The following is a 24,191-nucleotide window of genomic DNA, read 5'->3' as shown; positions in this document are numbered from 1 at the left end:
TCTTCATTGTCAACTTCCACTAATGGTACTTTCTTAACATGGGAGCAATGTATCCATGCTGCTTTTCTGTTGTCTTTACTGCCTTTGGTGTAGTTAGAAGCACTTGAAATGGACTTTCCCAGGCAGGTTGTGTTCTTCTTGTTCTATTAAAAATTCTTAATATAAACTGTATGGCCTGGATTTATGTAATGTAATGAAAACTCAACATGCTCAGTCTACACAATTCCTCCTAATTCTTGAAGTTCTTTTATTCTTATTTGTAAATCTCTTAATATATTCAGCAGTTGTGCTATCTCAGCAAACATTGAACTGTACACAGGGCTAAATGTCTTTGATTGTTTGAGTGGATGTTCAAATAAGATTTCATACTGTAATATATGTAGATTTCCTCTTATTCTGATTCTTAGATAGAATAAAGCTAATGGCAGAACATTAGTCCATTTCAGGTGTGTCTCTGTGCATAATTTCACAATAATGGTTTTGATTTCTCTGTTTAACTTTTCTATCTGTTCAGAACTTTGTGGATGGGAAGGCACGTGAAATTTAGGTGTTATCTCGAGGCATGCATATATTTGCTGTAATACTGAATCAGTGTGAAGTGTGTTCCTGTATCTGAATCTATTCGTGATGATAAGCCAAATGTTGGAATGATTTCTCTCAATAATACTTTTGCTACAAATTTGCTGTGTTTTTATTCAATGGGAATGCTTCTGGCAATATTATCAATTGATCTGCTATTACTATACAAAATTCATAATGTATTTATTAGTTCTCAAATTGTGTAAATGCCAGTGGTCTTCCTCCACATGCTTTTCCTCTAAAAACATTTTGGTTGTAGGCCTAACATGTTTGACAAGCTGCACAGAATTTCGAAGCTATATTTGTAATTCCAGGTGCTAGCCATATTTTCTTCTTTAAATCAACTATGTCTTGTGGCCTCAAATGACCATTCATTTGTATAGACTGGCAAGTTGATGATAAAATGTTCTTAGTAATATTGACTTTCCATGTACTGTAATTCTCACTCCTTTTATTTGCTTTGCTTTAAAATTCTACCTCCATTTCTTTACTTCTTTTCTATTATATACTTTTGACAACTTTGACTCACCTATGATTCATAAATTTAAAATTAACTCGGAACCTTCCATAACTGCAGTTTTTCTGCTCTATGATTCCCTCTTGATAGAAAATCTTTGCCTCCTATGTGTGCTGAACTATTTACCACTGCTAACATTTTTGACAATTGTAGAGTAACTAAGAGTTCATGTATTATCTTTGCATTGACTATTGTCTTCCCAGATGATGTTAAAAATCCACGTTGCAACCAAAGAGTTCCCACTGCATAGCAAATACCAAAACCATATTTAGAATCTTTATAGATAGTAGCTTTTCTGTCCCTTGCTATTAGACAAGGTTGCTCCAAATTCAGAAGCTTGAGCACTCATATTTCATTATAGTGATATTTAACATATTGTTTAAAATTTTGTCACTATAGCTGCACCTGTGTACCTAATTCCATCTCTCATAAAAGATGACCCATCAATTAATAATATCCGCATTCTCCAATGGATTATCAAGGAAATTATCGTGGGGATTTTCTGCAATATTCACTACTTTTTCACAATTATGTAGAGGTACTCCATTGGTTGGTAAATCAGAAAGCAGTGTATCTGGATTAAAGAGTTGTGCATCTTTTCTATGTAATAATCTCATTGGTTAGCAAAGTGATTCCATTTAAGCTTTTTATCTGAGAATGCCTGCATTCTGTGTCTCAAAAGCAAAGCTTCTATTGCATGTGGGCAAATAATAGTTAATGTACATCCCAACACCAGGTCTATAGCATTTGTAACTAAGAGTCCTGTAGCAGTTAAAATGCTTAGACATGGTACAGCACCAGCAGCTATCAGATCTAACTGTGCTGAGTAATATGCATTTGGTCTTTGTAGTTGTGCTAAAGATTGAGTAAGAAAGCCAGAAGCTACCCACTTTCTTACATGTATATGTAATAGGAAAAGGCTCCTTATAATCAGGCATTCCTAATGTAGGTGCTGACAATATTGTTTGTTTTAATGGCTTCTAGATATTCTGTATTTAATTGCAGTAGTTCTGATACTCTATCTCTTGTAACTCTGTTAGGGTTTTCGTGATTTCTCTATAACATGGAATCAACTGTCTGCAGAAACTAGTTTTTCCCAAAATTTGCCAAAGTTGCTTCTTTGTTTTAGATGCCCATAATTTTTGGATGTCTGCAAATCTTTTTTTTTTTTAAGTTTTTTAAACATTATTTTATTTGGTCATTTTCATACATTATTCCTTGGAAACAGAGATCATTTTCTTTTCCTTCCCCCCTCCGACCACCCCTCCCCTAGCCAATGCGCAATTCCACTGGGTATCACATGTGTCCTTGTTCCAAACCCATTTCCTTGTTCTTGGTATTTGCATTAGGGTGTTCATTTAGCATCTCTCCTCAATCATATCCCCTCAACCCCTGTAGTCAAGTAGTTGCCTTTCCTAGGTTTTTTACTCCCCATTTGTCCTCTGCTTAAGGATAGTGGTTTTTTTTCATAGATCCCTGCAGATTGTACAGGGACATTGCATTGCCATTAATGGAGAAGTCCATTACATTCAATTGTACACAGTGTCTCAGTCTCTGTGTACAATGTTCTCCTGGCTCTGCTCCTTTCACTCTGGATCACTTCCTGGAGGTTGTTCCAATCTTCATGGAATTCCTCCATTTTACTATTCATTTTAGCACAATAGTATTCCATCACCAACATATGCCACAATTTGTTCATCCATTCCCCAATTGAAGGGCATCCCCATATATTCCAATTTTTTGCCACCACAAAGAGCACAGCTATGAATATTCTTGTACAAGTCTTTTCCCTTATTATCTCTTTGGGGTACAAACCCAAGAAGTGCTATGGCCTGCATCAAAGGGATGACAGTCTTTTATGGCCTGTTGGGCATATTTCCAAATTGCCCTCCAGAATGGTTGGATCAATTCACAACTCCACCAGCAATGAATTACTGTCCCCACTTTGCCACATCCCCTCCAATATTCATTACTTTCCTTTGCTGTCATGTTGACCAATCTGCTAGGTGTGAAGTGATACCTCAGAGTTGTTTTGATTTGCATCTCTCTGATTATCAGAGATTTAGAAGAGTTTTTCATGTGCTTATTACTAGTTTTAATTTCTTGGGCTGAAAACTGCCTATTCATGTCCCTTTCCCATTTTTCAATTGGAGAATGGCTTGGATTTTTGTACAATAGATTTAGTTCTTTATAAATTTGAGTAATTAAAACTTTGTCAGAATGTTTTGTTATGAAGATTGTTTCCCAATTTGTTGCTTCCCTTCTAATTTTAGTTACGTTGGTTTTGTTTGAACAAAAAATTTTAAATTTGATGTGGTCTAAATAATGTATTCTACATTTTGTGACTCTTTCTAAGTCTTGCTTGGTTTTAAAATCTTTCCCTTCCCATAGGTTTGACATGTATACTATTCTGTGTTCACCTAATTTACTTATAATTTCCTTCTTTATATTCAAGTCATTCTGACTTTAACCCATTCTGAGTTTATCTTGGTGTAGGATGTGAGGTGCTGATCCAAACCTAATCTCTCCCCACACTGTCTTCCAATTTTCCCAGCAGTTTTTATCAAATAGTGGATTATTGTTCCAAAAGCTGGGATCTTTGGGTTTGTCATACACTGTCTTGCTGAGGTCATTTACCCCAGGTCTATTCCACTGGTCCTCTTTTCTGTCTCTTACCTAGTACCAAATTGTTTTGATGTCCACTGCTTTGTAATATAGTTTGAGATCTGGGACTGCAAGGCCACCTTCCCTTGTATTTTTTTCATTTTTTCATTATTTTCCTGGGTATCCTTGATCCCATGTTCTTCTAACTGAACTTTGTTATGGTTTTCTGTAATTCAGTAAAAAAGTTTTTTGGAAGTTCAATGGGTATGGCACTAAATAGATAGATAAGTTTGGGTAGGATGGTTATTTTTATTATGTAAACTTGTCCCACCCATTAACAATCAATGTTTTTCCAGTTGTTTAGAGCTAGTTTTAATTGTGTTTTGTAGTTGTATTTCTGTAGTTCCCGTGTTTGTCTCGGCAGATAGATTCCTAAGTATTTTATATTGTCTTGGATGATTTTAAATGGAATTTCTCCAATTCTTGCTGCTGAGATGGATTGGAGATGTATAGAAATGCTGATAATTTATGTGGGTTTATTTTGTATCCTGCAACTTTGCTAAAGTTGTTGATTATTTCAATTAGCCTTTTGGTTGATTCTCTAGGATTCTTTAAGTAAATCATCATATCATCCGCAAAGAGTGATGGCTTGGTCTCCTCATTGCCAATTTTAATATCTTCGATTTCTTTTTCTTCTCTAATTGCTACTGCTATTGTTTTTAGTACAATGTTAAATAATAGAGGTGATAATGGGCATCCTTGCTTTACTCCTGATTTTATTGGGAAGCCTTCTAGTTTATCCCCATTGCAGATGATGTTTGCTGATGGTTTTAGATATATACTGTTTATTATTTTTAGCAAAGGCCCTTCTATTCCTATACTTTCTGGTGTTTTCAATAGGAATGGGTATTGTATTTTATCAAAGGCTTTTTCTGCCTCTATTGAGATAATCATGTGATTTGTGTCCGTTTGCTTGTTCATTTGGTCAATTATGTGAATGGTTTTCCTAATATTGAACCATTCTTGCATTCCTGATATGAATCCTATGTGATCATAGTGGATAACCCTTGTGATGACTTGCTGAAGTCTTTTCGTTAGTATCCTATTTAATATTTTTGCATCTATATTCATTAGGGAGATTGGCCTATAGTTTTCGTTCTCTATTTTTATCCTACCTGACTTTGGGATCAGTACCATGTTTGTGTCATAAAAAGAATTTGGTAGAACCCCTTCTTGGCTTATTCTATCAAATATTTTTTATAATATTGGAATTAGTTGTTCTTTGAATGTTTGATAGAATTCATTTGTGAATCCATCTGGACCTGGGGATTTTTTCTTAAGGAGTTCTTTGATGGCTTGTTCAATTTCTTTTTCTAATATGGGGTTGTTTCGGTAATTTATTTCTTCTTCTTTTAGTCTAGGCAATTTTTATTTTTGTAAATATTCATCCATATCACCTAGATTGCCATATTTGTTGCCGTATAATTGGGCATAGTAGTTTTTAATGATTGCCTTATTTTCCTCTTCATTAGAGGTGAGACCTCCCATTTCATCTTGGATATTGTCAATTTTATTTTTTCTGTCCTTTTTTTAATTAGACTGACTAGTACTTTGTCCATTTTATTTGTTTCTTCAATGTACCAGCTTTTAGTCTTATTTATTAAATCAATAGTTCTTTGACTTTCAATGTTATTGATTTCTCCTTTGATATTTTTGGATCTCTAATTTAGTCTTCATCTGAGGATTTTTAATTTGTTCACTTTCTAGTTTTTTTATTTGCATGCCCAATTTACTGACCTCTGACCTTATTAATTTGTTTATATATGAACTCAGGGATATAAATTTTCCCCTGAGTACTGCTTTGGTTGCACGAATAGGTTTTGAAAGTATGTCTGATCATTGTCATTTTCTTCAATGAAGTTATTATTTGTTTCTATGATTTGTTCCTAACCAGCCAGTTTTGGAGAATCCTATTGTTTAATGTCCAATTAATTTTTTCTTTATCTCTCCCTGTACACTTACCAATTATTATTTTCATTGCATTGTGGTCTGAGAAGGTTTCATTTGTTATTTTTACACTTTTGCAAGTTTTTGTACCCCAATACGTGGTCAATTTTTGTGAATGTACAATGTGCTGCTGAAAAGAAGGTGTATTCCTTTTTGTCCCTATTTATTTTTCTCCACATGTCTACTAACTCTAATTTTTCTAAGTTTTTACTCTCTTCTTTCACCTCTTTCTTATAATTTTTTGGTTTGATTTATCTAGTTCACATAGAGGAAGGTTCAGATCTCCCACTAGTATAGTTTTTGTATTTATTTCCTCCTTGAGCTCCCCTAGTTTCTCCTTTAGAAATTTGGATGCTATGCCATTTGGTGCATATATATTGAGTACAGATATTTCCTCATTGCCTATACATTCTTTTATCAGGATGTAATTAGTTTCTCTATCTCTTTTAACTAGGTTTATTTTTTACTTTGGCTTTGTCAAGTATCTTGATTGGGACTCTTGCCTTATTTTTATCAGTTGATGCCCAATAGATTTGCCTCCATCCTCTTACTTTCACCCTATGGGTATCTACCTTCCTCATGTGTGTTTCTTGCAGACAGCATATGGTGGGGTTTTGGATTCTAATCCACTCTGCTATTCGCTTGCGTTTTATGGGTGAGTTTATTCCATTCACATTCAGAGTTATGATTACTAGCTGTGTATTTCCCAGCATTTTTATTTCTACTCCTAGTCCTGCCTTTTCTTCTTTCTCTATTTCCTTCTACACCAATGTTTGTTTATAATCAGTCCCCCTAGTTCCCAAACTTATTTTATTTCCCTTTCTACCCCCTCCCTCCTTTTTTCCCCCTGTAGACTTTTTTAAATTGCCCCCCACCTTGTACTGCTTCCCTCCCCACCAGTCCGTTTTTTACCCTTCTACTCCCCTATAGGGCGCAAATCTATTCTCTGCCCCAATGAATTGGATTGTTCTTCCCACTTTGGGTCAGTGTCAAAGCATGTAAGAGCTGGGTATTACCTATCTCCAACCTCTTTACCCTTCCAGTGTATTGATGTCCTTCCCCATCTGGCAATGAGCTTCTTTGTGATATATAAATTTAACCCCATTTGTTTCTTTTCCCATTTCTTTTAGTATTTACGTCTTTTTTTTTAGCTCTTGTTGAATATATTTATATTTACACACATGTAGATGTATTTATGCATGCATATATCTATATACCTATTAATGCCTTGTCCTTTCATCCTATGCAGTTTGTCACTGTTGTTCCCTCTAAGTGTAATTCTTCTAGCTGCTCAGGTGATAGCAACAGTTTTTAAGAGTTACCAATGACCTCTTTTCTTATAGGGATACATATCATTTTAACTCATTGAGTCTCTTAAAAATTTTTTTGTTGTTTTTTTTGTTTTTCTTTTTCCCCTCTTTTTTTAATTACCTTCTGATGTTTCTCTTGAGTTCTGTGCTTGGACATCAAATTTTCTGTTCATGTCTGGTCTTTTCTTTACAAATGCTCGGAAATTTTCTATTGTATTGAATGACCATACTTTCCCCTGTAAGAATATAGTCAGTTTTGATGGGTATTTGATTCTTGATTGTAGATCTAGTTCTCTTCCTTTCCGGAATATCTTATTCCATGTCTTTCGGCCCTTCAGTGTGGATGCAGTCATATCCTGTGTTATCCTCCCAGTGTTTCCGTGGTATCTGAGTGGCTTCTTCTTGGCAGCTTGTAATATCTTTTCTTTGGTCTGATAGTTTTTGAATTTGGCTATAACATTCCTGGGTGTTTTCAGTTGGAGATTAAATACAGGAGGTGATCTGTGGATTCTTTCATTCACCACTTTCCCCTCTTGCTCTAGAATATCGGGACAGTTTTCCTGGATAATTTCCTGTAGTATTATGTCCGTGCTTTTTCTTTCATAGTGGTCTTCTGGTAGACCAATGATTCTTAAATTTCTCTTCTCAAAAGATTTTCTAAATTCTCTGTTTTATGAATGAGATGCTTCACATTTTCCCCATTTTTTTCATTCTTTTCGTTTTGTTTGTAGTGTCCTGCTGGCTTGTGAGGTCACTTAATTCCAGTTGTATTCTTGTTCTTAAAGACTGGATTTCATCCCTGGCTTTTTGGTCAACTTTTTTTTTTCCTGGTCTGATTTTCTTTGAAGGTCATCTTTCATCCTCTTTACCTTGTCTTTCATCTCTTTTAACTCATTTTTCATCTCCTTTCCCTCATATTCCAGCTGGTTGATTTTGGTTTTCAAGAAACTATTTTCTTATTTTAAGTTCAAGTGCCTCTGTTTCTAGATGACTCATCTTAATTTTTAAGTTCTTCTCTCAATTGTCTTTAGCCTCTCTTTATTGTGTTTTGAGTTCTTCCACAGGTGTATTCAATTCACTGGGATTTCTGATTTATCATTTGCTGATCTCTCCCCCTCTGTTCTGTTTGCTGAGTAGAAGCTTTCTATTGTAGTTTCTTTCTTCTTTTTCTGTTTTTTGCTCAAATTCACCCCTTCTTTACTCCTTGTATTTGTCTGTGCTCTTGCTCCTCTCTCTCTCTCTCTCTCTCTCTCTCTCTCTCTCTCTCTCTCTCTCTTGTTTTTGTTTTGGGGGCTTTTGTCAGTCTCCCTTCTTGGAGCTTTAACAGGAGATCTTTCAGTGTTGTCTCTGGTGGGGGGTTGTTGGGGTTTGAGCTTCCCTTTCCTCTGGAGGCTTTTGATTGGATTTAAATCCAGCAGTCAATGAGGATGGATATGGAGCCTGGGCTTCCTTGAGTTCTGGAGACTTTTGATGGGATTAAGTTCAGCTTAGTTGGGCTGGGTGTGCTCAGAGTCTAAAACTTCCTGGAAGGCTGGAGCAAATACGGAGTATCTCCACAGCTCTGGCCAGGCTGCCACATCTATGCTCCCTCTCTAGCTCCTTCCCTGCTGTCTGTGTTGGATGCTCTGAACTTGGCCAGCCCTGTTCGCAAGGTATGCCCTCCTTTGCCACCCAGAAGTTTCAGCTGCCGCTGGAATCTCAGTGCTCTTGGTGGGAGTGGGAGATGGGTCCTGTGACCTTCCTTTTGTCCTGTCTTCCCCTTAAACCAGAGTGTTCTCAGATTCCCTGCTTTTCAGGGGGCGTACCTTTTGAATTAAGTCCAGTAGGAGGGTTCCTTGGCTCTATCTTGTTGTTAAGTTTTAGTTTCAGTCCCCTGGGAGCATTCAGTTTGTGATCGGTTAGGAAGGGTATTCAGAGGTCTGAACTTCTGCTACTTCTAGGCCTCCATCTTGACTCCCCAGTTCTGCAAATCTTTTCTGAGAGATGTTATATGAACCTTTTACTAATAGAAATACCAAATATTCTACTTTAGGAAAATACCACTGAACTTTTGATTTGGAAATTTTGTGTCCTCTTTTTCATAATTCTATTAATAGGTGCTTGCTATCTTCCTGACATGCTTCAGCAGTTGGGTAATGCTGATATCAAGTCATTAACAAAATGAATCAATCTGCTCTAATTAAATTTAATATTTGCCAGGGTTTCAGTCAAAATCTGAGAAAACAATGTTGGATTTTCCACATAGGGTTATTGTCTAAATATATTATACTAGTGGTAACCAGGGATTAATTCATACCCAATAAAATACTCAAGTCAGTTTGGGATTTTTATGGTGGTTTAATTACAACAGAGGGAAGAAATTAAGAAGGGGAGAGAGAGAAAAGGGTATGGTCTAGGCTTAGCCAAGGGAAATTCACGGAACTAAGCCACGAGGTCTCCTCAGAAGATTAAAACTAGCTCGACTTCCAACCCTAAGGTTTACTCTGAGACAAGGTACCTTCTAAGATGACAGTGTTTTATGAGGAAATCAGTCTAACCTTATTCACCCATGTCACTCAGGGAAGATACCTCACCTAACCCATGCTAAGTGCTTCTCCAGTCACCTGACCGGAAGACGCATCGCTCAAACTGACAAGACACCTAGCACGCTGCCACGTGCCAGAGATAGAGCCACATCTTTGTGAGAGAGGCCGGAGAGTGGAAATGATGAGAAATATATAGATCGTTCTTTACATTACTTCCTGCATCTCACATGTACTAATGGTAGTTTAAGCTTGAATTAGGACAGCCCAGGGTGTCTGTCAGTTTTTTCTTATTTGTCCCTTACTAGCACGTGTCTGTCATAGGCCATCCTCCTCAACACTTAATCCTTATGTAGGGGTATATACATTCCTGATTGCTAGGATTTTAAAGACTAATCATAATCAAGGTGGAGAAAATCTAAAAGTCACAATAGTGGACAATACCATGTATAATATGACCTTTTCCAAGTGAATGCAAAAATTTTCTGGGAATCTTCATGTATGGGATTCAAAAGGAATGCAGAACATAGTTATACAACAGTAAAATATTTTCTATTGCTTGGGATAGAGGGAATTATAGTGGAAGGACCTGGCACTATTGGATGTCACTTAATTGCTTTTAAAATCCTCGACAAATTTATAATCTGTCTTCCGATTTTCATCTAATTTTGGCTCCTTTATTGGCAATATCTGATTTGAAAGGGATAATTATCTTTTGCTTCATCATTGACTCTGTCCATGGCGTAATCCCTTCTATAGCTTCTTTTGAAAATGCATGTTTTTGTATTGATAGAGCTGGACCACCTCTGGTTGTAATTTGGACAGGGACTGCTGATTTTAGTAATTCCATATCAGTGGACAATGTTGCCCATAGAGGTTCTGGTCTGTCTGCAGGAATTGTGCAAATTTGAGTCTCTTCTATATGTTCAGTATCGAAAAATAATAATGGGAACAAATTCCATGATTTCTTCAAGCACCTCTAATGAAATATCACCATCAGGGGTATTCATTGTTGCTCTAAACTTGCATAATACATCTCTCCCTTGCAGATTCATAGTGGAGTTTGGTATTAGTAAAAATGAGTGCTCAATAGATAACCATCTAACTGAAACCATTCTAGTTGGTAGTTTTTAACTTCAGAAGCAATTCTTGAAATTCCTACAACTTTCATTGATCTTATGGAATTACACTGTGAATCCAGGAAATTAATTTAAAGCTATCTATATGCCCCAGTATCCAATAAACAGTTATATGTATATATAATTATTTATGTTTATTTTATATATATATATGCCAGTTTTCAAGGTAACATGAGCATCTGTACTATTACAGGGAGAATAAACAGGTATTATCGGTGTTAACATTTCATGGTTTGGAAATTTAAATTCTAGAGTATGTGCTTCACTAGTTCCTTCTCCCCTAGTATACCATCATAATGATACACCATGCATCCCTTTCTGGTATTCTTCCCTATGAGTGTTTGCATTTTGAATTTGGTTAGCTGTACATGGATGTGCACCAGCTCTTATATAATTTAGTAATTGATTAGCTTCGTATTGGCCATTTCTTCTGTCATGATATCCATAATTTTACCAATTTCTATAATTGCTTTAGTTATTGTAATTATTACTCCTGAAATTGTTGTCATTGTTGCCATTATATCTAAAGTTATTTCTAAAGTATTCCCCATTTTGTCTAAATACTTGATTCCAACATCTGCATTTAAGCAGCAAATGCCCTTTGTTCCCACAGAGATAACATGTTGGACTTTGATTATTAAATTATCTTTGTTGTCTATATTCTCTTACAGCAGCCAATGCAACTGTTGTCTCTTTTTTTTGCACTTCATTAAATTTTTAGTTCTTTTTATTTTCCTTCTCAAGTTTTCTACTATTTTAGTGTTTCCCCTCATCTCTTTTTTCTCAATCTGTATTGAAAATATACATTGCTACATGCCTAAGCTCATCAATTAACATAGTATGCCAGTCTGGACATTTTAGTTTAAAGTAGTTCTTTAATAATACCATCCAGGGATTTTTTAGATTGTCTAAGGAAGCGACGTACATTCCTTTTCTTTGTAAAGTCCAGGCCAGTGTACCATTCTCCTAGTTCTATTATCCTATCTATATATGCACATGGCTTTTCTCTAATCTATTGTCTTAGTTTCTAGAATTTTGTCCAAAGTTCCTGCCCTGTCAGAGCATTCCCTTATACTTTTGATAATTGCCTGCCTTGCTTTCGCTAGTTTTTGGTAGTCTGACTCCATGTTCATATTCCTTTGGTGATCTGATTCAGGCCAATGTGCGTTTACCCAATTCTGGTTATTCTCCATAATTATCTTCTCCCTTTTGCTTAGCTAGTCATCCATCAAAAATTCAAAATCCAGATTCATGGGATTAAATTACTTACAAATTTTTCATCATGGCAATAGTTTCCTCCTCAACAGTAGTACCTCATTTGAACCCATCTATATCTGCCTGAGTAAAAGCCTTATGGTGTCTACTAATGATTAAATTGTGTTCTGAAGAACATGTTGGCACCTCCCAGAATGGGAAGAAACTACTACCCTCATTGTTAGTTTGATTTTTTTCTTGTAGTTGGTGTTATTATTGGATTTAGAAACAGTGGAATCAGTTTTTACCTTTGTTGGCTTGACATTAAGCTAGTCTTGTTCAGGATTTACTAGTAGTATCTCAGAAATAGGGGAAAAGTCATTATCATTTTACATAATCTTATCATTTAAAAATTGCTCTCTAGATGTCTCAATCTTGTTTCAATTTGATCATCTCTCAGTTCATATTTCTTTCTGACCATTATTTGAGTCAGAGGAGAACATATTTGGTTCTTTATTACTAATCTCAGTAGTATGACTAAACCCCCTACTGGTATCACTTTCAAGGAATCCAACACTATTTCCACTTTAGAAAAATATTCTAATAAGATTCCTGAATACAACAAAATAAGGAAAAGATCTGGGCATTATTTTTAAAGAAAATATTTATATTTACATTTAAAATCAATCATGAAATGCCATTTTAAAAATAGAATCTATAGAACTCCAAGAAGAAAATATTTATAATTTAACTCATTCTTATCAGATTTTAAAGGGGGTAAAGCTATAATACTAAAAATGAAATATATTATAATCCAGCCAGATTTTCTCTAAAAACCAAAGAAGATGGAAGTGTTTGAGAGTAATGGTTGTATTTAAAGCCAAAACTTTCAATCTAAGAATATTTCCCCCTAGCTAGAATAAAGATTTTATGTAACAATAAAAGGATTGATATTTAAATATTTGGGAAAGAATTCAAGTGATATTATAGTAGTGCCCAAAATAAGAAATACCTAAAATTTAATAAAACACTGATTGCTTATTATTTGGTGGACACCATTGATATATTAATTCAAGTGTTGTACCCTCTTGAGATGTAAACAACTTAGTATCTTGTTTAAAATAATTGGGTTTGGAAATGGGGGGATTTGCCATAAAATTGTTAGTATTCGCTCAAAAGTAACCCCCAAAAAGAAAGGTATTAAAACGAGACTATAGACAGAGTAGTCATTCATGACATTGCTCAATTTGTCTATAAAAGGGAATTATGATCAATGTTTTTAAACCCTAACACTCTTTGTAAAAGAGTGTATATATTTCATTTACTTAGGCAGTGTGATCATAGAATCTAGCATTTTTATCAGATATATTAGATTTTCTTGTTAGTGGCATCCTATGCTATTGCTTTTAGACAAATCTAAATTTGATACTTAACAAATTTAGAAGTTTGATTATCAGATCATATAGAGTTTAAAAGAGTGGGAGTAAGTGATGAGAGCATCTCTTTACAGTGACCTTTTTCGTTATGTTAGTTCAGTGTTCACAGGATATTGTTAATTTTGCATAACTGCCTGTCTTCCCACTTAAAAAAAAAAAAGATCACTATCCAGAGATGTCTAAACCACAGTAAATACTAGAAAATAGAGAAAGAGGCTGTGGGGGAAAGGATTCCATTGAATGTTAGATAGGTTCCCATTGGTTTCCTTCAGTGCAATGTCAAATCAAACTGATTTCAAAACTTATAACATTAATTGTAAAAATCTGAATTTCTCTTTAGAAAATTGGTTTTAGGTTGATTTAGAAAATAAATCAAATGTGATACTATCTATAATACAGAAACGAAAATATTTAAGTATTTTAGATGACATGCTGACATGCTGTGCTTGACCAAATGAATTGAAATGTATGATATATATATGTGCATATATATATCATTGATTGTATAAAATGAATGATAAAAATACTACGTGATTATTTTAGAGCAAAGAAAAAACACTAAAAAAATTCTGTGGGATCCTATGTAAAGATTTCTTTGAAGTAAATTCATAGTGGCTAATTTTTCAGGTTCATAGGAGAAAAATATACGCTGAAAATTTAGTTAAATTGAAATGCCATTTTGTTAAAAATGATTTAAAATAATTAAATTCCATTTAATGAAAATTTTAAAAGAACAGCAATTAATGAAAAGGAGGCAGAATAAGGAAATAATCGTGTGTGTGTGTGTGTGTGTGTGTGTGTGTGTGTGTGTGTGTGTGTGTGTACGTGTACAGTCTCCTTAATGGTTTCGACCCTCCCCCCCCCAAAGAACAGGAATAGATGGATTTATTTTCCTTAAGCATTTTTAAAATCATCTATTACAAATTATTAGTCACTATCATATCTAGTGAAACTATTACAAACATTTCTGAAAACACTAAATGATTTTTTTCTTCTCTTACTCTGTTGTTTTCCAAATATTGCCCATAGCAATGATGGTTTCAAAATAAGATTAAAAGAAAAAAACACATGCAGCAGATCTCTCATAGGATTCCCTGGTCATGTTTATAGACAGAATAGTACATTATAATGGGAGATACATTGACAATTAATGAAACCAGAAATTGTATGTAGATGGAGCAATGCACCAGAAGAGAAAAGGAAGGCATGAGATATCATTACCGGTTTTGAAAACATTCAGAATTCCTTTCAATCTTCTAGCAAGGAAGCTGAATCCAAAATCATATAATTTTTCAGTACTATATTAGGAACTAGAACTTGGATGTCCTCACTATTCTTTTCAGTGTACATAGTACTATTTGTTTATGAACTCTTTTGTCTGTTTCCTTAAGCTCTTGTCATGCTTGTTTATTTTCTTCCCTCTTCCTCTACCTATATAATTTGTACTCTTCCAAGAAATCCATGTTCTGAAAACAATTATTAATGCTAAACATTGTGTCAGTCACTGTAGTAAATGCTAAAGAATATAAACGGTGTAACTAAAACATGATCCCTACCCCCTGTTTGGGTTCAGGATATAGTAACGAAATATGGCATATATACAAACAACAATAATACTCGTGTGGGTAAAAGTGATTAAGTGTTAGGTAAAGTTTAAAGGAAAAGTCACTGCTGATTCTGAGGATTGGGGAAAGAAACATAAGGGAGATAGTAGCATTTAATTTGGGCTTTAGAGATAGATGAGAATTAGATTGCAGGTTAGAGAGTTAGAAGGAAGAAAATGTAATTCATTGGTGAGAAGTCATGATTAAAATCATCTGGTGTGGTGGAAAAGTATGTATGTGTATAAAACATTGTGTAGATCAATTCTATTGTAGTTTATGAAGGAGGTAGTAGGAAATAAAGTTTGAGTGATAATGTTACCAGATCATAACGGAGTTAGAAAACAAAGCTTAGGAATTTGAAGTTGAAGGCAAAACCTGGCTGTCATTCAAGAAAGGTTTTTGGCTGATTTTAACCATTTTTTCAAAATATACTCAAATACTTAATATTCAGAGTTTTGTGCCGTGTGTTAATTCTTTGTCCTTAAGAAACTTTAAAATATATTGTAATATAAAATAAAGTACCATAAGGGAAAAATAATAGGCTTTAAGAGATGATTTTTTTGCTTGTTTTTGATTGGGAGGGGATGGGCAGGGAAGACCATTTCTGTCTGAGAAGAACAAGAAAGCTTTCTTGAAGCTACATAGCTAAGTCGGTGAGCTCTTCTATTTCTGGCTATACTGGTAGGTAACTGGATAGAAGAGACATTTTATAAATTCTTATTCAGTTTTTAGAGCTGAAAGGAACCTTCCATAAAGCCATCTGTCCCAGTTCTCTGTTTAGAGGTAAAGAAACTGAATACCCAGAGAGGTTAAATTAGTTGCCCACGATTCTATAGGTATTGAGTGACAACAAAAATTTAAAATCTAAGACTTTTGCTTCTCAATCGCCTGCTCTTTTCATTCTATCATGTTGTTTCTTCTTCTGAAAGGAGCCCATTCAAACCAGTAAGGATTTATCAATAGTATCCCCTATTTGCCAGATATTTAGATGAATACTAGTGGCTACAGAAAAGTAGGTAGGAAGAGCAAAAAATTGCTTTCCTTCTAAGAAGGTAAAATCTAATGGGGAAGGCCACTATGTTCAAACAAAATATATACAGGACAGATTGAAGGTAATTTTAGAGAGAAGGCATTATCATTAAGGGAGATCAATAAAGTTTTATGGTAGAAGGTAGGATTTAGCTGAAACTTGACAGAAGCTATGGAAATCAAAGAGATAGTGATGAGTGGGAGAGAATTCCAGATTTGGGAGCCAACCAGTGAAAACACGTAGAGTTAGGAGATGGAGTAATTTGTGTGATGAAATCACAGGGAGAGTAGTATCACTGGGAGAGTAATTTGAAAGAATGCTAAAAAGATGGGTTCAAATTGTATATGAGGCTTTGAATGCTACCTAAAGAGTTTCAATTTCTCCATTATGGATTTATTGAAAATATTTGTGTTTTAATGGGACATAATCAGATTTATATTATATGGAAAAAATAGTAGTGGCCAAAAGGATAAATTACAGAGTTAAGTGATTTGAGCCAGGAGAATTGTCTAATAAATTATTGGAAAAGTCTAGGTAAAAAGCTATTGCCAGCTGAACTCCATTGTTGACAGTGGAATTAGAAATGAGCCAGTATAGCAACTGATTCAATATAGTTTGGGGAGGTATGGTAATAGGATTCAAAGGTGACATAAGCTTTTACCTAGAATTAATGAGGAAATGATGTGCACAAATAGGTAAGTCTGGAAGGAGGAGGAATAGAGTTCTTTTAAAAAATATATGGAATTCAGTTATATTCATGGTGAAGTTTATACCAGGATATTCTGGTGGAGAAAGTCTAGTAGGTGATTGGAAATGTGTGTTTAAAGTCCTGAGAAATAAATATTTGAGCTAGTTAATAGTTAATTTTGGATGTCATAAATTTGGAAATATGAAGTATATTTAATAGAAAAACAACAAAAGAGGACTGAAAAGGAAGCCTTGGGAAGTATCTGCAGACCAGTGTCAGCAGGAGGAAGAATAGCTTTTATGGGAATTGTATATTCTTTGTGATACATAATTATTTTCAAACAGGGTCGTGGTGTTTTATTCTCTCCAGTCTAGTTTCTAAGCAGCTAGATGGCACAGTGGATAAAGTAACCAGGCCTAGAGTCAGGAAGACTTAATTTGTGAATTCATATCTGGTTTTGGACACTAGCTGTGTGACCCTGGGGCAAATTACTTAAACCTGTTTACCTCAGTTTCTTCCTCTATAAAATGAGCTGGATAAGGAAATGGCAAACTACTCTATTAACTTTATAAGAAAACACCAAATGAGGTTCAGGAAGAGTCAGTCACAACTGAAAAGACAACAATAATGAATGTAATGGAATCTTATTGTACAGTAAGAAATTGCTACTGTGAGGATCATATGTTTTTAACTGGAAAGGATCTCAGTATCCATCTATTCCAACTAGATCATTTTATAGTTAAGGAAACTGAGACTTCAGAGATGTTTTGGAAGATTGGAAAGGACTGATAAAAAAGAAATAAATACAACTAAGAAAATACAGATCCAACAATAAAAATGAAAAAAATCATTGAAACTTAAGTTGTTCAAAAAGGGAGAAAAAACATTAAAATCCTCAAGAGATGAGGAAACATCTCTTTCTTTTATATTATAGAGGTATAGGGTTGACTTGAATATTGTGTACATTGTCAGACTTGGTTTCCTTAAATGTAAAATGATGTAGTTGGAATTGATGGCTACTGAGATCCTTTTCAGTTAAAAATATATGATCCTCACAGTAGCAATTTCTTACTATACAATAAGATTCTATTACATTCATTATTGTTGTTGTTTCAGTCATGACCGACTCTTCCTGGACCTCATTTGGTGTTTTCTTAACATTGGAAACTTTTGTTTAAGGTAGCAGAACACTAAATTAGTAGAGGAGGACTAATAAGTGGTGTGTATTGGTATATAAGCTACCACATTGCTAAGCTGGAGCTATAATATTTCTGGCTATATCTGGTAGATAGCTGGGTGGGTGAGGCAGTAAGGAGTAGGTTGTTATTAAACACTGATGAAATATGATTGTGCGTTTTTTTTTAAGCCCTTACCTTCCATTTTAGAATCAATACTATGGTATGTATTTGTTCCAAGGCAGGAGTAGTCAGGGCTAGCCAATGGGGGCTAAGTGACTTACCCAGGGTCACAGAGCTAGGAAGTGTCTGAGGTCAGATTTGAACTTAGGACCTCCCATCTCTGGGCCTGGTTCTCAATCCACTGAGCTACCCAGCTTCCCCCATGAAATATGCTTAAACTGAGAGTGATTGGGAACATAAATGAGGTCATTAAATTATGTTATGCTCAAGGATACATTGGTCTAAACAGTGTTAGTGTATACAAGTTCATATTTGGTGACCAATGAAAAGAAGACAGTTTGAGTTTGTGAATTTATAAGTTCTATGTGAGATCTTATATGCCAACTATAAAATAATGGGGCAATAGGCCTTTTTTAAATATGAAGAGAATTTAGTTAACTCAAATGATACTGAAAAGGAGGTCAAATTGACATTTACTTTTTTCTTTGCCTATAAGATTTAAAGTCTTGTCAGATTTAGTTCATTGTTTTAATATGCTATCCTTATGTATTTTTTTTTTAACAGATTTACCTTTGAGATTAATTTCATGAAAAGAAATATCTTTGAAGAAACCACACTTTTCTTGGAACTCTGTTGTCTCATTAAAAAACTGCTCCAACAATGATTACATCAGAGTTGCCAGTGCTACAGTGAGTATTGTAGTTTTCTTACTTTGAATGAAATGAATATTATTTCAAGGTATTGCCAACTTTTTGAAAATATATTTTTATTGAATAAAATTGATTGTAGAGTAATGGATGATATAGTTGCTTCTAGTAAGAAAGACCTACACTTGAATCCTGCATCTGGTATTTTAGATTTTTTAAAAAGAATTATTTTCATTTATTTTGTTAAATATTCCTTTTAATCATTAACAATTTTTTGTCATCCCTATTTCTCCCTCCCACTTACACCTCTCCCTTGATGAGATATTTTTATTTCAGTTATACATGTGTAGTCCCATAAAATATTTACATATTAGGCATGTTACAAAAGAAAACATAATAAATTAATAAATAAAAAAATTAAAGTATGCTTTAATCTGCTTCAAACTTCATCAGTTTTCTCTGGAGGTGGATAGCATTTTCATCATGGGTCCTTTTGAGTTGACTTTGATCATTGTCTGGATCAGAACTGCTAAATCTTCCACAGTTATTCATTCTTATGATATTAGTTCTATTAACCATATTTTGCATGAATTAATATGTCTTCCCAGGTTTTTCTGAAACTCATCTTTTTTTTAGCACAACAATATTTTATCACATTCATATACCATAACTTGTTTAGCTTTTTCCCAATTGATGTTGCCTCTGACACCTGATAAATATAGTACCATGTCACTTGATTTCTTTGAGACTCACTCAGTTTTTCGTCTGTACAATAAAAATAATATTTATAGATCCTACTTAAGATTTGTTTTATGGATCAAATAAAACTGGTTGTAAGATATATTTAAAAAATTAAAGCACCACCACATAAATGATGTATTTTTATTATTTTAATTTTTACTTTAAAGGAACCTTGCATAATAATGTTGTATTTTCTCCATATATTTAAATTTTATGCTCAAAAATTTCTTTCCTATATTTTAGTTAAAAGGTACAAATAGTTATTAGTAGTCTTATAATTATTTTCTCTGAAAAATAATGTCCAAAGGATAAATTTCTTGAGAATGTATCCCTAGATGAAGCAGCTATTCATAAAGTTGTTAAAATATATGGCCACTTTTTCTGTGCACTGCCCAAAGCTTAAGGGCAGATTTTAAAGTCTGAATAATAATAGCAAACATAGCTAAAAACCTTTATTTCTTGAAGGTAAGGTTTCTTCAGATGTGATAATGATTAGAATCTTTGACTTGCAAGTATTTGAGTCAATTTCAGAAATTTGTTATTTTATAGAATAGAAAATTTTCAACTCATTAAATATTAAGTGCCTACTATGGGCAAGGTCTCTGTTCTCAAGTTTACATTCTTATTAGTAGTATTACACATTTATATTTACTATGGTGTGTTGGGAAAACTAAAGTACCGAGAGTGGAAGATTATGAGCATTATCCCCCTTCATAAAGTAGAAGCAATGGAGGATAAAAGCAATTTAAAGAATTGCTTAGACCTAACTAAGCAAAGTTAACCCCAAGGCCATTTAAGAATGAAAACAGAATGAGAGCAACAAACCAGAAGAAAAATGGAAAAGGTATGCAAAGATTTTTAATAATAAACACTTTGCTATACCATCAAAGATAATGGAGACACCAATTGAGACTTATTCCACTTTGGGTTAAATGGCCAGTGGAGAGCTATTGATGAACAGTGTCAGGAGTAGTGGTAATAATCTTTCAATAACTACTAAAGTGGTACCTCTGGGGCAAACTTTGCTGCTTATTGTTTATGGTTAGTAAACACACTAATGTGATGTGGTTTAGCCCACATGTTGAGTTTAGCAAAAAACCATACTTTTCCATTAAAAAAATTCAAGTTTATACCTTGGGTGTGATTAGGATACACCTGCTATAAAAAAAAAAAGAGTATAATTCAGTTTGAAAAGCGATATCAGGATTTTTTTTTTTTCTGTAGCTGTGTACTCTTTCTTTCGTTAATAAAAATTGTGGCATTTTGCCTAGAGGAAAAAAAAAGTTTAAGAAATTAAGTCTAAATCCTTACAATTTTTTATTACTAATTTAAATGCTTATTTCACTCTGGTTATATGCTACCACTTTTTCTTCTCCACAATTTATGCATTTCCATATTATGCTTCCTTATAGTATTGTTTTGAAAATCCCCAAGCATATGTAGGCTATGGGTAATAATGTTTTAAAATGAAAGTTTAAAACTGGATGGCTATTTTATTTTCATGATCATTTCATTTCAAGGTAGATAGATAGTTTAGGTGATCCATATGCTTTTATTTTTGATTCCTTACTCATTGTATAATTTTGCTATATCTTTTTAAGTTAGTGTCCTCCTTTAAAATGTTTTACAGTAGTAATTTTTTTTTATTTATACTAGTTGACCATTGACCTAACACAATCTCTTGCACAAAAGAGCAATTTAACAAATGGTTTGTTCAATTTAGTTAGTTCTTCAGTAGACATTGCAGGAAGTATATGTGAAATATAAAACAAGTAGACTTTGTTCTTTAGATGCTTACGATTTAGTTGAGAGAAAACAGACACATGTCTATTAATGTCCAAAGTTGTATGTGATATTTTGCCAAATGAAATGTTAAAAGTTACTAGATACTATCAAAATACTGTGAGCTGAAAGTTTCAGAGAAAGCCTGAGAGAATATAGGGATTGTGCTGTTTATAGAGAAGATTTAAAGTAGAAGAAAGTTATTCACAGCCTTCCAGTAAAGATGGAGAGTGATTATTATATATTAAAGGATTAGCTAGGAGATTATCCTTCAGAACTGTATAGGGCATTTAGCAGGGTGGAGTTTAGAGATAAGGAGTACTTAGACACAATCAAAACTGAAGTTTTATCTCAAAGCCACTAAATTGGCATACTAACACTATTACTTATCTTCAATCTCTCCTTGTCTACCAGCTCCTTTCCTACTGTCTACAAATATTCCTATATCTCCCCCATACTTGAAAAACCCTTGTTTTATCATTCCATTCCCAATAATTATCATCTTTTATCTTTTCTGTCCCTTGTGGCTAAACTCTTTGAAAAAGAAAGTTTGTGGCAAGGGCCTCTATTTTCTCTTATATCCTTACAGTCCAGCTTCTGACTTCATCAATCCACCATATCTCTCCAAAATTACAAATAATATTGTAATTGCCAAATTCAGTGCTATTTCTCAATCCCTGTTCTCAACCTCTCTCCTATCATTAAATCTCAGCAAGAAACTCATTTTTGATTATCCTGCTTTCCTTGATACTCTTTTGGGGGGGGGGGGGTATTGCTCTCTTGTCCTCCTTTTTCTGTCAGACCACTCCTTTGTCTTCTTTATTAGATCTTGATTCAGGTCATAATCTCTGTAGATGACTATTTTTGTCTCTCTTCTCTTCTCCCTCTTAACTATTTTGCTTGGTGGACTTATCAACTCCCAATAATTTAACTATCATCTCTATGCTGACAGTGCAACAATCTACCTATTCTGCTTTAACTTTCCCACTACCTTCTAATCTTGTTTATCTCCAGCTGCCTTTTAGATATCTTAAAGTCAGCATATCCAAAAATTTACAAGCTGTCTTATTTCTGGCAAGGGGACCTTCCTTCTACCTTTTCCTCAGGCTCATGATCTAGTGTATCATCTTGAATTTCTCACTATCTCTTACTCCTATTTCCAAACTCTTGCCAAGGTTTATCAGTTTCCCCTTTACAACATTCCTCCAGAATACTCTTTTTAGTTCTCTGATACTGCCACCATTCTAGTGCAGTCACCCATTTATCTCATTCCTAGACTATTGTAGTAACCTGCTAGTGGGTATGTCTACTTCATGTGTTCCCACTATTCCATCTTCTATTCATGCACTGAGGTAATTTTCTTAAAGTGTATATACAACAACAGCATCCCCCTGTGTGTTGCCTCTCTCCCCATGAATTCTTTGTTTGGTATTCAAAGCCTTTCATAATTTCCCTCCCTCCTGTTCTTCTTACACTTCTTATGACTTATTCCTTGTTCCAGTGACACTGACCTCCAGACTGTACCATAAACAAGACATTCCACCTCTCAGCTCCTGCCACTTTCTTTGGATGTCCTCTTTGCCTAGTATGCCTTCTTCATATGCCTTTGGCTTCCTTAGACTCTTTCAAGTCCTTGATAAAATCCCATTTTGTACATCAAGCTTTTCCCAACCACTCTTAACTATAGTGCCTTAGTTACACATATTGTTTACAAACTGTACATATTTTTTGTTTGTTGCTTCCCAGTGAGATTTTTCACTCATTAAAGGTAGTGACTATCTTTTGTTCCTTTTTGTATCACCAGAATTTATTACAGGGCTTGGGGATAACAAGTACTTAATAGATTTTTATTTTCTGAATTCTAAACAAAAATTTGATTCTGTCGGTGCTTTTATGTGCCATGCATTATACTAAGTACTGGAGATAATGACAAAGTAAAATTCCAAACTCTGCCCTCCAGGAATTCACAATCAAAAGTGATGGATAGGGGATAGCATGCAAATAACTAAGTATACTATCTAAGTTGAAGGTTATCTCAGAGAATGGTATCTTTAAGAGTATGGGATATGAATTTTGTCTTGAGGGAAGCTAGAGAAGTCATGAGGAGAGAACATTCCTGTTATGAGGTACTGTGAGTGAAATAGAATGGAAATAGTAGATGGAGACTTCTGGATGAGGAGCAAAGCTCCATATCTCTGGATTGTCAAAGACATGGAAAGAGGGAGTAAAGTATAAGAAGAATAAAAAAATAGGAAGCCTCAAGGTTGTGTAATCAGTTTTCAGTGTCAAATTAAGTATTTTATATTTGATCCTAGAGGCAATAGGGAACCATTTGATTGTCAAGAAGTGCCATGTTGACTTTAGGAAAACTCCTTTGACCAGTCTTCCTAATGGATGAATTTGAGTGAGGAGATTTGAGATAAGGAACTAATCTATAGGCAGCCTGTGAAAGAAAAACCTCCACTCCAAGTTTGATGTCAAAGTAGCATGCCATAAGCTGGCATCTCCTGGTGTTAGAGTCAGCTTGTGTGACAGTGTGGGAGAGCCAGTGGAATGACATCATGGAAGGACATGACTTTTGAAATCGAGTAGCTAAGGAGAAGGTTCTTAAACTCAGGTGGAAAGGATGGCTTCTTTCTTTACTTCCACTCTTGAATAGACTGACATGGTGGCTGGGATATTGGCTCTCTTAGCTGTCCAGGCTAAGCTTATCTTGGCCCTTGATCTACGATGAACTGAGCTACTGAGGTGGCAGGGCTTTGTCTTAGCCAGTCAACTGAAAAATTAGTTCTAATTAAGCTAAAATCTCTGAATTGCTCTCTATCTTTCTCTCTTTACTAATTGTGCATATAACTCTAGTACTTAACCTTCTGACCACCTTTTATTTGTTACAACAGTAACCTTGGAGGGAAGTAATTAGGGCCATCACCAGAGTAGTATGAAATAAGAGAGATGTCTTGAAGTTAGAATTCAGAGATTGGATATGTGAGATAAGTATGAGTGAAGATTTGAGGATGACACTAAGGTTATAAG

The 24,191-nt window shown here is 34.5% G+C and overlaps 1 protein-coding gene across 6 annotated transcripts in view; it reads left to right on the top strand.

The window, feature by feature from the left end:
* Positions 1-24,191, top strand: part of STAG1 (STAG1 cohesin complex component) — a 384,901-nt gene that overhangs the window by 136,452 nt on the left and 224,258 nt on the right. For all 6 annotated transcript variants that reach the window (XM_056793658.1, XM_056793654.1, XM_056793655.1 and 3 more), the window contains one exon: positions 18,553-18,677. In XM_056793658.1, the coding sequence (XP_056649636.1) occupies positions 18,649-18,677 (29 nt within the window). In that variant the 5' untranslated portion in view covers positions 18,553-18,648. The remainder of the gene's footprint in view (positions 1-18,552; positions 18,678-24,191) is intronic.

The sequence above is a fragment of the Monodelphis domestica genome, chromosome 4 (genome assembly GCF_027887165.1).
Source record: "Monodelphis domestica isolate mMonDom1 chromosome 4, mMonDom1.pri, whole genome shotgun sequence".
NCBI classification, from domain to species: Eukaryota; Metazoa; Chordata; class Mammalia; order Didelphimorphia; family Didelphidae; genus Monodelphis; species Monodelphis domestica.
This window is presented reverse-complemented; position numbering and strand designations above follow the sequence as displayed.